We start from the raw sequence: 15717 nt of genomic DNA, 5'->3' as shown, positions 1-15717 counted from the left end.
CGTATGCAAATGTGGAAGGTGTTAAAGAGGGCATCGACATGTATTTTGCTTCAAAGCCAAGTGATCTCTTTAATCAGGGCATTAGCAACCAGATTTTACGATGGAAAAGCATCATCGATAAGAATAGAGACCATTTCATTTAATAAATGTTTTGTTTAGATATATAAGTTGTTCGGGTTTTTCATCTAAAAAGCGACATTAATTTCTTAATAGTTTAACATGTCAGTATAGCAGCTAGCAACTAATTCGAAAGTTTATCTCAATCGGAAGTCTTTATTAAACCTAATGTGTAAATGACAGAATATATTTTCAACTGGCTAATCACGCATTCTGTTCTTCTTCTAATAATGCACTAATTTCTATTGAATACGAGACAATTTCCATGCGTGAAACAATTTTGAGCCATGCACGATCTATTTATTTTATCGGAAGTATGTCTGCGTGAGAAAGTTGCAGTATTAGGGCGCAAAATTACAAGGTATAATGCACGAAAATTGTGACTATATCAGTTCCTACGACTGTTTGCATATTTTCAAATCTCTTGTGAAAACGTGGATCGATAATGTACATAAAAGGTAATCTGCATATTCACATTCGGATGTTTTTTGTTGTCGTCATTAACTGTGTATCAGTGATGGCTGGTGTGAAAATGTGGATCGATAAAATTAATCGGCAAATAAGTGATTAGTCAGCACCGCAGCAAGTTACAGACTATATTGTTGACCTTGTTCACTTCTGTTAGAAAACGGCACTTGGACCAATGAAGGTTACTTTGATTGGAATTTCTTCTCAGAGTGCATCTGTACATCGTCCCTCTCGAGAACAACTCCAAACAACGTTTTTCGAAAGCGTATGGAGAGGTCAGAAACGTCGCTTGATGCACTTCTTTGTGAACAGCGACTTGTTGCAATCCTACAACAAAACGATAATGTCACGAAAATCCAGAAGTGTTAAAAAGACTGATTGACTTTATTGTTGTTTCATCTTGCCAAAAGCTCGCACTTCGTAGTGACGATGAGATAGCGGACTCTGTCAATAAAGGTACTTGCAGGGAACAGTTCGATAAGAAGAACTGTTACTTTTATTGAATTTCGCGCAAAGCTATTCGAGAGCTATCTGCACTAGTCGTACCTAATTTTGAAGTGATAGACTAAAGGGAAGGCAGCTAATCAACACCATCCATTGCCAATTCATGCGATACTCATATCTAATAGTTGGATTTGACTGTCACTCTTACAACGCACGCACAGCCCGAAAGCACTAATCGTTGAGTCGCGCTCGGCACCGATAATAAGGTAATTGCTGGAAAGTGTTCGATAACAAAGTAATGACAGGAAGATGCTCTTTGACAAGGTACTACAGGGAACTGTTCTATGACAAGGTACTACAGGGAACTGTTCTATGACAAAGTACTACAGGGAACTGTTCTGTGACAAGGTAAATACAGGAAAATGTTCTATAACAAGGTAACTGCAGGAGAGTGTTTAATTACTTTTTTTTTCACAACGATAAGCTGAGAAGCCATTGGCAAAAACAATTCTTGCGTATATTTTCTGTGTTGTCCAAGACCACTAAAGTAAAATAAATATCGCTGTACATTGACAAAACAATTCACAATCGTAATTTTTTTACACGTGAAGTGAATGAAACTACATGTAAGACAAGGTAGCTGGCGATTGTATTGCACCACGTGGATGGGAAGGCGAAAATCAAGGAAAAGTTTATGGCTTAAGTATGTCAGTGTTCCCAGAAATTCGACTTCTTTGAAGCAAGTGTTTTGTTTGAATTTCGTGCAAAGCTACACGAGGACTATCTGCGCTAGCCGTCCCTAATTTAGCAGTGTAAGAAAACCATTACGGATATAGTACAGATTCTCATATATATATATAGGTTAAGAGCTAAACAATCACAGTAAGATGGGTTTTCATTCGAACTTTGTGGAAACAGGTAAACTATAACAAGTTATTGTGAAACAACTAATAAAAATCTCGGAAATAAGACCCAGTATTCTACAACTTGAACGTTAGAACAAATATTATTAATGTAATGTAACATCACAAGGCGGGATCACTGCGAAAACAGCCATCCTTGTAGAACTATTGAGATGTTTAAATTCGGGTTTATTGCAAAAAAATATTTCACACAAATCTCTAATCTAGTTTAGACGGCATACCATGTTCATGTCGATACCGTTAGTATAAGTCCAGGCATGTTGGAAGTATTCCTCCAACCTCTGTCTGAGCGGATTTGGAATCTGGTGAAACCGGATAAACTCCTTCACCCGGAGCAGCTGGGTGTGGTAACGAGCGGTTCCAGAATACAGCCTTTGAATGATTGCAGACACATTGCCAAAGATGCTAGCATACATTAAAGCTAAAGAAAAATGTTTAATTAGTTTAATACAACAATAATTAAAGCCGAATGCTATCTAGATTATAAGATACTACTAAAAAACAAACACAAAAAATCAACTAAAACCCAAACTTTGCCATTGGGACAACAAATATAATTACCATCATTATGTTCAACTGTCATTATTTTTTGATAGGCTCAATAAAATATTAAAATTAAAGAGTTGATGTAGTTGATTACTTAGAGATATTTTCCGACATCCTACAGCCATGAAAGGTAAAGTTATGTGGACTAAAAACTTTACACAATCTTTATTAATGTATTTTCAATAATATCTTCCACAAAGTGAACTGCCAAAAGCATGACCAGTGGAGGTTTGTCGTTTTAAGCACTGTCAAATCTAATGGGAACAGTTAAGTTTGTGGTTGGTAGATAAATTCGTTAATAACTTTTAAAATAAAATCACACTGGTAGTATGAGAATAATAAGATTAAATTAAGTCACTTTGTTTCCGCGTCCGCTTGTAGATGTTTATTAACCGATACATTTCAAAGATGTAAAAGCAGTTTTTAATATTGTTTTCTGCGTAACGGTATTTACTAATTCTAAAGTGTACACAACAACAAGAAGCAACGAATAGGAGGTTTTGTTATTACTCGAATATTTTACTAAATTCACAATCAGTTTTATATCTTAAACTGGGAACAAAATTATTATGTACACAAATAGTTTAAAAAAATCAAGATGTATTAGCTACGTTACAAGAGTCCAATTACTAGTGACAAACTAGTTGCTAAAGGACCTAAGAAGACATAGAAAGTAAGAAAGTATAAGTTTGTTTGTTTTTTGAATTTCGCGCAAAGCTACACGAGGGCTATCTGTGCTAGCCGTCCCTAATTTAGCAGTGTAAGGCAGCTAGTCATCACCACCCACCGCCAACTCTTGGGCTACTCTTTTACCAACGAGTAGTGGGATTGACCGTCACATTATAACACCCCCAGGGATTCGAACCCGCGACCTTCAGATTGCGAGTCGAGTGCCTTAACCACCTGGCCATGCCGGGCCAGAAAGTATAAGACATTGTAAAATATACTAGTATGTAATTGAAGGACGGATCCAAAGAGTAACAAGAACATGTTTTGCTGCCATAGAGGCTATGATACTCTCAATACTAACCCTCACGATACAGCATTTTATGATTAATTCAAAAAAAATCTGTACTAAATTATCACTGAAATTCTATCGCCATAAATGGTTTCCAACAGTAAATCGTGCGGAAGAAGTTAAATCACGGATCTGAAAATTATGTTTATAAAATGTATACTAGTGAGGTAACATATATGAAAGATGTAGAATAATGATACAAATCAATGCTTTGTACAAGATAACGTTAAAAGAAACTAAAACAACACAAAAGATCCTCACTTCTATGAAGTCGGTAATAAACACAGTTCAGTACAAGATACTGGTGCTATTGCTACAAGTTAAGAGAACATGACCATGGACTATTATCCCTACCCGAGTTATTCTTCTATATTGTTATGGATATGCTCACATTACTGGCAATTTCCTCAAAACCGGATCCACCCTTGTCACTTCTGTTTGCTACACATACGATTCGCGTATTATGTCACTATTTTTAGTTTAATATATCACGAGATTTCTCGGTATTCCATACCGAACAGACGTGTAGAACGGCGTGTCGTTGTTGCCAAGTCCGATTGTTATGTAGCATTTGAACAGAAAGTTAAAGAATACGAAAATGATAAATTTGGAACGTTTTGCAAGAGAGATTCCATGAATATCTAAAGAGCAAAAGGTCATCTTAAGAGACATTTAAATGGGGATTTGAAATAATGCTGGAAAGCATAAATGGAGAAAATACTTTCAAAGCACGGGGATAAGCAGAGATCATCATCGTGATTGATCTGTGCAGAATGGAATGTATGAATTTAAAGACACATATTAATTACTTTACTGACATTCTGAAAACAAAAAAATATATCCCTGAACTCAATGAATGGCATGCAGTTTGTACTTTTTGTAATTTCGCACCCACACACCAAATATTACGAATTACAGAGTGTTAGCACTTTTTGTAGTTGCACACCCACATACCAAATATCCATTAAAAGTATTAACTATTTTCTGATGTTAAAATGAGATTTCAAGTAGGGACTCTGTTTTTATTTATCATTAGTGTCTAATTTTCTAAGAAGAATTATTCATATTAGCAATCTTCGCATTTCTTTCCATGTTATTAAGTGTTCTTTTTCAGCATTGTGGTCACTGAACAGTTTCTCGCTGTCTTCGGCCATGTTTATAGGCGTGTTTCAATTTCTTAAAAAACAGTGCCTACTGTTCAGAAGATTTTCCTTTCATGAATTAACGCAAATGAAGGTTTTAGAGTAACGTCTCGCCTCGTTAAATGACATAATACACATATCGTATCTTTAGCGAAGAAAAGTGGGTTTGTGGTATCGTATTTTTAGGTATTGTCTTACATTTGAGTAAGCCTAAAAGAAAATGACTATTAACTCTATGTATCTCAAATGATTAACTACCTGTATAAATACAACTATCTTTGCTAACTTACATCCAATGAGCATAATGAGGATTGAAAAGATTTTTTCCATATTGGTGTTTGGAGAGACGTTGCCGAATCCCACACTGGTCAGGCTACTGAAGGTGAAGTACAATGCTGTCACATACTTTGCTTTGATGCTAGGTCCTCCATTAGAGTTGTTGTAGAACTGGTGAGTTGAATTCGCTAGGTGGTCCAGCCATCCTATCTTAGGATTGAGTAGAGGGCGCTCGGCGTTGCCGATGGCGTACCATATGCAGGCGAGCCAATGAGCAATTAGCGCGAAGGTAGCCATGAGCAGAAGCAACACAGCAGCTCCATACTCTGAGTAGCGGTCGATTTTTCTTGCCACCCTCACCAATCGTAGAAGTCGAGCTGTCTTCAACAGACCAATCAATGTTGTGGTCTGTACACAAGAAAAAAACATGGACGACCACGATTTCATTTGAAAATTTTTAATTTTTCCTAATAAACCTCCACTGTGTAGGGTGGGAGATGTCATTATGTGATGTCAAGAGTGGGTAAAAACTTAAAAATATATCCAGAAATTTGTGAATAATATGTCCTTGTAAGTCTGATTATCATCGTAATACTTTAGTAATGAAGGGAAAGACGGTTGTTAGGGCAGCGAAAAACATTTGTATTTAGAGGTGTCTATTATTTCAGGACACTCTTATTTCATCTGGAAGTATGATGTATTGAAACAGATTAATAACAAGGAGACAAAATCAGAATCATATTAAAAAACATCAAATTTACGAAATAATGATAAAATTAACAGTTGTTTATACACGTTCTCGTTTGTTTTATGAACTCGAACGTTTTCATATTGTATTCTGATTGTGTCTCTTATGCACCAAACTGTTTTCATACACCAGTAAGAAACAACACTAAATTTGGAAATCAATTTTATGTTAGGCGTAACTTTTTTACCAGTAAGAAACAACATTACATTTAGAAATTAAAAGTTAAGCCAAAGATTTATATACGCAGTTTTACATAAGCATGCTTTATCTTAGAAATCATAGTTCATACATCATTATTTCTGGTTACTTCCGGACTCCAACTAATTTATTGCAGTATTTGTGTAGAAAAGAATAAACAAAATTAATTTTATTTCGCTATCAAGCACCATCTTTAAATCTTCCTCTGCGTCTACAAACTGATTTACTATTCCCCCAAAGTTACGTAAATACTAACAGCACCAGAAGTCAAGATCACATGGCGAGACACTGTTTCCAAAGGTATTTATGTTGGGACCAATCACCACGATTTACTATGAATTTTGTGTATCAATTGAGCTATAGCTTTTACACAAATAAAGATGGGGAGAAGATCGTTTTTAGCTAATATCAGTTTTCAAATCTAAATTAAGAAGAAATACCAACATGTAACAGAATTTTACACTAGTTAAAATCTCTTAATCAATACGTGGAATCATTTGAAATTTAAGTACAGCACCCTGATTTAAACCAAGTTGCTCATTTCAGATTTTTTTTTAATTGTTAACTAACTTAAGAATCTTAAGTATGTAGACATTTACTCAAACAGTATATTTCTCGAGCGATTAACGATAAGGCGGTGTTTATTTGCAATATTATACATTTGGAAACTATGCTTTCAATTGGCAAAGGCTATCTTGGTAAAAAAAAAACATTTTTAAAAGTTTTTTTCAACATTTATCACTTCAAAATTCCGTTAGAGTTTGTTTTTTTTATCAGAGCACAATGGACTTCTACCTAACAAGCACAGAATTCTACACACACACACACACACACACTCGTCATGCATAGTGAACACTAAAGTACGAGTTTCAAAATTGATTAACAAATGGTTAGTGGAGGTGACGATAAAATCGTTTCGACGAGAATGAGACAGCGATGTTACTTCTGCTCGTGCTTGCTCCCGCACTGATTGATTATTGGCCGCCAGGTGACACTGATGCATGCACTTCGGCTTCATCGAGAAACAAAAAAATAAGAAACGGGGAAACCTAATTTATGGAAAAATTCTCAGAAAGTTATGATTAATACCAGATTTTTTCTTTGGCAGGCAAATTTCACAATTGACATTCAAAGAAACATGCCGAAAAAATAACATTCGAAAAGTCATGTCTTGAAATTATATATTTAGTACGCCAAAGTCAGTCAATTTCATCATATAGCTTGTTAATACTGAGAAAGGATATTACGTAGTCATTTCCACATAATATTTCATCATTAAAGTGTTGATATTCATGCAGGCAAAGATATTAAAAATATCCAGTAAGTAAACTTTGACAAGCATAGTTTACAAAACTACTTCGACACTCCATGCAATCCGTCAAAACATGTTTTCAAATCGTACTCCAAAAGATGAAAATCGCATAATAAAGTAAGAACTGACAGTCACATAAAAATCTTTGTAAATAATATTTCGAAAGTAAACACCACATAATTAATACTCATATATATATATATATATATATACAGCTAAAGCAGTAAGGCGACATTCCTACACTCAGTTAAAAAATACATTATTTTACAGTCAAGATTATGGCTCTGTATATCAAACCAGTTTTCGAAGAATAGGTCTCGTATAAATCCAATAATATTACGTATATGTTTACACTGATTCATTATTAGATGAGAACATATTAAAAACCCACAATTCAGATTTTGTAACACATTCAAATACTTAACCATCAGTATATTTAGCTCTACCAACTAACATTTACATCACTAGGTGTAACTGACAGCTTCCAGGTTGATGACTTTTCCAAAAGGCCTATACAATGGAGACTAGAAATTAAGTCATTTTAACAAAGATGTTAAATAGCAAACAAACAACTTAAGCTATTGACATACTGACAACTTGTAACAGGTGACGTTCAAGAGCTCGATCCCTCATAATCTGTTTATGCAAGCTTAGTATTTTAACACAAATAACACAGGAGAGAGAGATACTCAGAAACATATTTTCCTATACAAACCTAGTAGGTCAGTTTTGAAAGTAATAAATATAATACTGTAGAAACAAAATAACCGACTGTACATGATCTTACCTTTCAGTATTGCATAAAGTTTTGTCTTGTGTGTGTGTGTGTGTGTGTTGGTGAGGGTGTATTCAGGTTCTGGCCACTTTATTAGGATCTACCTAATAACAGGTTAGTCCATCTTTTGCATAGAATCCACAAGGTGTTCGAAGGAGTTCTGAGCGTTTCTCCATTCGGTCATTGATATTATTCGTAATTCATGGAACAAAGAAGACAGAGGATAGCAATGGCGAAAGCGTCTTTTAAGTTCATCCCACAATAAGTTCAACTGGATCGGAATTCGGGAATTATGGTGACCATGAGAGATAACTGAAGTCTTCGTCATGTTCTTCAAAGCATGTGCGTACAATGTGGGCATGGTGAGTGGTAGTATTGTCAACTTGGAAGTAGGTGTCTCTATCTGGGTACACACGAGTAATCGCTGGATGGCTCTTGATCAGAAATGAGGTAAGCAGTGGCATTCATTCTGCCTTCTAAAGGGATCAAAAAGCGAGGGTATGTTAGGAAAAGATGTTCCAAAAGATGAATCCACCACCAGAGGCTTGGACAGCTGGAACCACACAAGAGGGGCGAGTTATTATTGTGGCTTCTTACAATTCTGTTTTCTTCCATTAGTACAATAAAGGGGTAGAGCATGATTCCATGAACAGCATAACCTTTCACAGGTCCTAATTACTCCAATGTTTATGCTCTTTATATCATTTAAGGCGCTTTTTCTTGTTGGTAACCCATTTTGCAACTTTCTTCGCAAAGAACGTCTGAAGATGGGTGTGGATTGCCCTGCACTAAATTTCTGTCAGTTAGCGTATTGTTTGATGAAGGTTGGACTTTAACATACTGTCTAACCACCTTCTGTCACTACGTGTTTACGGCCACAATTCTCCCTCCTAACAGACATTTTCTTCAACTTTTTCCATTGCTGATAAACTCGAATGACCAATTTCTTGGAGCAACATACCCATGCAACTGTCTTGACAAATGTGGCACATGCTAGACTTGCACAAACTATCATGTTTCTTTAGAACACTGCAATACCTTTTCCATTCTCCATACCTGTTAAACTGGCTGCAAATATCCTTGTTCTTGTTCCCCAGTCATTTATAGTACTGCAGTGATAACCTGACACATCGTGTGATCAACCTAATTTGTACCTGTAGTTGAGGTCAGATACAAGTCGAAAAAGGTACATTGTTTCTAATAAAGTGGTCAGACCCTTTATATTAGAATATTAATTATTATATGACACTGCATTTCTCTTAAATGTTGAGTATCACATTAACTTGAAAGAACAGTATTTGGTATATCAATTTGTATTTCATTTTGGTTTCTTGTTATTACATTACTTTCTACTTATTCTTAAACGTTCATAGCTTTAATTATTTTAACGAAAAAGAATGATATAAGAAGGTTTAAAATAAAAGCTTTAAACTTTAATCAGTATATAAATGTGTACCTAAATATTAAACTATTAAAGTTTAGAGTCGCATTGCAATGGGTAACGAAAATTGTTATTATTAGTATAACACAGTAAAAAATTTGCAACGTTTCGACATCATCAGGTACATGATGATGACAAAATCTTATCGAAACGCTGTATATTTGTTATTACGTTAAACTTGTAATAGATTTCATTATTACTCATTCAATCCACCTCTAAAGCTTATTAGTCATAAAATGGGTTCCTCGATATCAAATTAAATTATTAGATTGAGTCTTGCTTTATTACAAGTAAATATATAGAACAATATGACAAAGATTCTATTTCTATTTACCTAATGACCCCTAAAATAGAGGAGTAAAATTTCACAAACTGGCATTCATTCAAATCGACCAGTAATGGCAAATGAATTGGTTCCAAAATGTGCATTAGAAACAATATTAATTGGGCAAAAAAAAAAAATCTAACAGTCAGTAAAATGGCTGATGTTTCTTCAAATTTGTCATGACATAATTCCCAAGAAGTGATCTTCCGAAAGCCTTAAATTGGGATTCTATTAAACAGAAACTATTTAATAAATTTATTTCTTCTTGGCTGAAACTACTGAAATGCAAAGAGAGAAATTATTAGCCCATTTAAACTTTAAAGCAAGTAAAGGAGATAAAATAGATATCGTAGAGCTGTAGCTAGTCCACACTTTGAACTTAAGTCACTGAATGAAACGAAGGAAAGTTCTGGTAAAAGACTATCATTACTTTAAGTTTGAATTTTATTATGTTTAACACCCTACATATGTATGCTCACATCGATAATGGAAAGTACATAATTTGTGTGTGTCAGAGTGAGAGTATATATTCTCAAATGGACTAAGAAAAGATTAGTCTGTTAGAAAATACGAGAAATTGATCACTCTCGCAACAGTAACCACTTATTATCACATCAGGCTACTCAGAGCGATTATGTTATTCGCCTATACTCGATTCCCTTTTTTATTATAGAAGCATTAACTATGAAGCCTTTGTTTTGATTATAATCAGAGGCGTCGCTAGGCATTCGAACATATCTGACAGTGTCTCGAATCCCCAGTTGGTGTCTTGAAATGTCAGAACAGAAAACTATGATCAAATATCATACTGAAACGCCGAAAATTCTCGCGTCTATGGGCCCGAGCCTCGAATCTTTTCAGCACCTAGCGACGTCTCTGATTATAATTCATCAATGGAATGAAAGAGAACTTGCCAGAAAACGTAAACACTCACAAGGTGTACTTTGACATTTGTTAGAAAACTAAATCACATGTTTATTGGTTTTGTGTTTCTGTCCAATAAAAAGCACATTATCTTTTTTTTTTTTTCACTTCCTGGTTTAGTTTATATCTAAGCGTTACAAATAAACAATCAGGCAGCACACACGGATGCATTACTAAGTAAATGCTCCATATCCTCCCCAAGCGATTAAGATAGTTTATGATTTGTGAAACAAAACATTAGGAAGTGAAATGAGGAGGACGCTTGAGGTCATCAACTCTCCTGTTTTTTGTTTAGATAATCAGTAATAATACTACGACTACTAAAAATTATCAACAGGACTTCTATCTTAAAATATTCCGAATAAATAAATACATTTTACTTACTATATACTACTGTTTACAGTTTATTAGCATTATTTTTATAATCTGAAATAAAATAAAGCTCCTGATTACCAATACTTGATTTTGCCAATACATATACTGAATACCTTACCTCGTCCGTTTCAGAGCCAAAAAGCAGAAGATCGAATGGAATTGCGGCTACAATGTCTATGATGAACCAACCACGCAAATAGTGGACAGCGATCCGGCCTGGATGACTGACCACTTCTTCATTGGAGTTAACGTAAGTGGTGCGAAAGTTGATGAGTATGTCGATGATAAACATGACATCGACAAGAAGGTCGATGATGACGATGGGGTCGTCGCCGTACTTCTTGTTACGCTTGGTTCTATCTTCATTCAGCAAGAAAGCAGCGACATAAGGAGTGAAAATGGCGGTGTAGATTACCAATAGAAGTATTATCCAATCCCAGAAGGCCTTGAAGGGAGAATAGTGGAGGATAGTCCATTTGTGAACATGAGGTTTCTGTAGCTTGTACTCTGGAAGTACGTCAGCACCCAAAGACAGCACCTGCTCAAAACATTTCCTTATACATATCAAACAGAGCCACATAAGTATCTAAAGTCTAATGGTCTATTATTATGTAACACTTTTACAACCTGAGATTAAACGGCATGGGTTTCAGTAAGATAAGGCAAAAACAACAGATGGTTGTTATTATAATCAGTATTGTTATTAATGAATCACTGCAATAAACATTTATTGTTCAATTTAATTATCTGCATAATAAGGGTTAATCTGATGTTTATACAATTGACTATAGGAAATGTTCAAATAAGAACAATTATTTGGCAACTTGCAATCACAACCAGCTCAATTCCAAATCTAATAAACTGAGGGATACCACGAACTATAATACTATATATAGAAACAAAACTTGTGCTAAAGTTAATTCAATATCATTGAAGTAATGGAAGGAACAACAACAGGAAATCTTAATATTGAAGTTTACAACTTGTTAGAAAAAAATTTTAAGCAATTGCGTTGTACGAAATTGTGAAAATTTGTGCAAAAAAGAAATAGTATAAAATGCAAATGACCAAAGTTTTACTTTTTTGATGAAGAAAAGAGTAAGCCAAAGTAATATAGAATTGAGGAAAAACAAAACAATTGTACGTTTCACAAACACATTTCTTACAACCATGGTTTCGCCAGTAAAGGCATCATCAGGTACAGACTGAAGTGTTTGGTAGCAGGGTTTTTATATACATGTTTAAACAAAGAACCGGAAATGATCTTGACATTCGCCATGGCTGTAATGATGTACTTGTGAAACGTACAACTGTCTTGTTTTTCCTCAATTCTGTAATCATGGAATTTCACCAAGTACCGACGGTTTCAACTATCAATTATGCAAAACAATTTATATATATATATATATATACTTTGTTTTGTTTGATACTGTAATCAGCTTTACAATGGAAATATTATTTATGCAATTAAAACTGCGACGTTTCAGCCATAAGAGCGGTAACGTATGATTAATAACAATTAAAAACAAAAACATTTCTACTGTAAAGCAACTCAAGACTTTAATTCTAATCATCCAGTGGAATTATCGTCTCTTAATACTCAATAATTTTTATATAGTTCGATAGTTTAAGCATAATATTGGAACAGCTAGTAAAACCCAGATGAAATTGAGTTCATTAAACATGAGTTAATCCCGTAAGTTTGAAGAGAGACTAAATTTCTTGCAGTTCGTTAAACCAGTATACTGACGTCTCCTGTTACTTGTGTACTTAGCCTTTAAGTGTTTGTTAAATCACTACACTGACGTCTCCTATCAGGTCTATCCTTCACTCATACACTTGTTCGGTTGCATTTTATTCAGTTGCATGATAAGTATTAGTTTAAACTTATGTTCACTCTTGGATAGGTACACATGAACTTTATAGAAGAAATAACCACGTTTCATCAATGGTAAGCTATGTATGCAGAAATAACGAACAACTACGGACTTTACGTGCTTTCGAAGTATGTTTGTTTTGTTTTTGAATTTCGCGCAAAGCTACACGAGGGCTATCTGCGCTAGCCGTCCCTAATTTAGCAGTGTAAGATTAGAGGGAAAGCAGCTAGTCTTCACCACCCACCGCCAACTCTTGGACTACTCTTTTACCAACAAATAGTGGGATTGACCGTCACATTATAACGCCCCCACGGCTAAAAGGGCGAGCATGTTTGGTGTGACGGGGATGCGAACCCGCGACCCGCAGATTGCGATCGAGTGCCCTGACCACCTGGCCATGCCGGGCCACTTTCGAAATAACAATCACTTTTACATTTTTGTAATTTTTGGCAAAAATACTTTTATAGGAAGAAAAGTTCAAAATTTTTATTAATTAATTTATGCATAAATTAAAATACATTAAACTGCATATCTTGTTTAGTCTTGTTTTTAGGTTTAACTTAAATATTCTAAGCTGATATGAGATATTGTTAGGATTACGGCCGAAAATATCATTAACACCGATTTTTTTAATGAAAGTTAATTGTAATAAAATTCTTATTCTCCATCTGGCTTATAGAATGTATAATACTACTGTAAATATTCAAATTAGCATTTCGAGCTACATTTCATTAACTACTTCATACACAGTTCATTACACATGGCTATAAAGCTTTACCAAATTTCTTTTATTAGCCAACTAATTTCCAGATATTATAAGCTAAACATGTTCGTAAATAGTATTTTCTCCTAGACTGTATGGTAGGGAAAGCCGTGATTAAATTGCATCGTGATAAAAAAAAAAAAAGCACTATAATAATCTCATGGGAAGAACTTACTGCATGAGCGACACCAGGTGATGGGTCGAAGTTGATTGTTTCATCACTGAGACAACCTCCTCCGGGCCTGGTGTCCGTAGAGCACACAGATTCATGCCGTTGAGTGGAATTCTCTCCATTTCCGTTGTCCATTTCACGCTTGAGATAATCGGGTGTTTCTATGCATAACTCGGATACACGTGTACTACTTTCACCATACTGGTTAGACACAGGAAAATGAGAAAGATCCGTGGAGTAACAGTATCCGTTTTTCCACAGTGTGTCGATAGAGGGCACTTTATTATGGCTATTCTGACTACCATTACACACACTGCCATCCTTACGGTTGCTGACGACAAACAACTGGACTTCGCGTGGCAAAGTCTGGATCATTTTAGCTTAAGAAAAACGATAATGCAAACACAGCCACCTGTTTCTAGTCATTATAACTAAATGCAGGACAAGATTGTCTTTACGACGTCTTCAAATAAACAGTCTCCAGAAGCTTGAGCAAAGCCACCTGATCTTTCAAGTTCCAAAAAGACTAAACCTACTACTAGCTATGAAAGTAGCTGTCCTCAAACTTGTTCATCTGTACTGTAACAACGTATTAGATCATAAGATAACAGCGTTTAAGAAGTTACCTAGCGAGGAAGTTTAAAACTGGAAGATCGCATGAAGTGAAAAAAAAGCACTTATAGTGTAACAGGCATTCCAGAAACAAACATGCACCGACCCCGGAGTTCTGAATGTCGAATATGCTGTAATCAAGTGCTTCATCAAGTTTCTTAGCCCTATCTATCGAGTTAGAAGTCTTACAGCTAAAACCAAGTACAGGTGTGTAGGCTAACAGAGAAATGTTGAAAGGCTTCTTTTTTTTTAAATACTAGCACTAGACAAGTACTACCAGCGCCAAATTGTCAATGTGACATGTATGGGTTTATCTACTGTTCTTGGGCTTCATTAAAGATGAAAGTCAAAAGAACTGTTTATGAAAAATTTCTGTGAGAATATCTTACTGGTAGTTTGGGATTGAATATTTTTACCGTTTTTCCGCCCCTTCAGAACATTCACCTGCACGTAAGTGTACAGAAACTAATGCTTACATGAGAATGTGTGAGGGCTTTAATGCGCACGTAATCACTGCAGAAAGTTGTGTCAGAAGTTGACAAAAGAAATATACAGTTTTAGAAAAGTAGAAGTATAGAGCTACAATAATCCCCAGGCGAAACGACGCCTAAACACCCAAAAAATCCTTCGTACCTGATCACTGCAGAAAGTAGTGACAGAAGTTGAGAAAATAGTTTCAGAAGACAGATATTACGTTACCATTGGATTAAAACTATACATATATATATATATATATATATTTGTGATTTTTCCTCATTTGTCAGAAGATGTTCAGACCATCAAAGCCGTTAAGGTTTTTTTTTTTTTTTTTTTTTTACACAACCTGAACAAGAAACAGGACGAACGTAATAAATATCACCTTCATTTCGTTATTGTTGATAAACGATTATATCATTTTTTTTCTTTACTTTCTTCTCCCACAGTTTATCCAATTTTGTAGTTTATATATTTCATTTGATACTTTCAGTACATAGACTAACACCAATATTAGGTTATATTTTTGTTGCTAAGTTGCTAAGCCATTGTTGGAACGCACTGTTACAAAAACGCACTGACTTTTCTATATATACGTTAGAGAGATGGACTGAAAGCGATAAGTCAGTCGTATTACGTTTTAGGTATTGTTACGTCTCCGTTTGTTAATTAATTTTCCGTAACTTCGTACCGACGAAACTTACGCGACACAAGCCTTTACTTGATAAAACTGGTTTATTCTTTCCGAATATAACTTAACCGATACACTCAACAATCGCGCTAAACA

At 35.1% G+C, this 15717-nt stretch overlaps 1 protein-coding gene across 8 annotated transcripts in view; it reads right to left on the bottom strand.

Annotated features, from left to right (window-relative positions):
- LOC106463792 (potassium voltage-gated channel subfamily H member 6-like) overlaps window positions 1–15717 on the bottom strand; it is a 218516-nt gene that overhangs the window by 33853 nt on the left and 168946 nt on the right. For all 8 annotated transcript variants that reach the window (XM_022391384.1, XM_022391385.1, XM_022391386.1 and 5 more), the window contains 3 exons: window positions 11151–11570; window positions 4949–5342; window positions 2174–2373 (listed from right to left, as the gene is read on the bottom strand). In XM_022391384.1, coding sequence (XP_022247092.1) covers window positions 2174–2373; window positions 4949–5342; window positions 11151–11570 — 1014 coding nt within the window. The remainder of the gene's footprint in view (window positions 1–2173; window positions 2374–4948; window positions 5343–11150; window positions 11571–15717) is intronic.

Source organism: Limulus polyphemus, unplaced genomic scaffold, assembly GCF_000517525.1.
Source record: "Limulus polyphemus unplaced genomic scaffold, Limulus_polyphemus-2.1.2 Scaffold1484, whole genome shotgun sequence".
Lineage (NCBI taxonomy): Eukaryota > Metazoa > Arthropoda > Merostomata > Xiphosura > Limulidae > Limulus > Limulus polyphemus.
The sequence above is the reverse complement of the archived record's forward strand: the minus strand, read 5'-3'. Positions and strand labels throughout refer to the sequence as shown.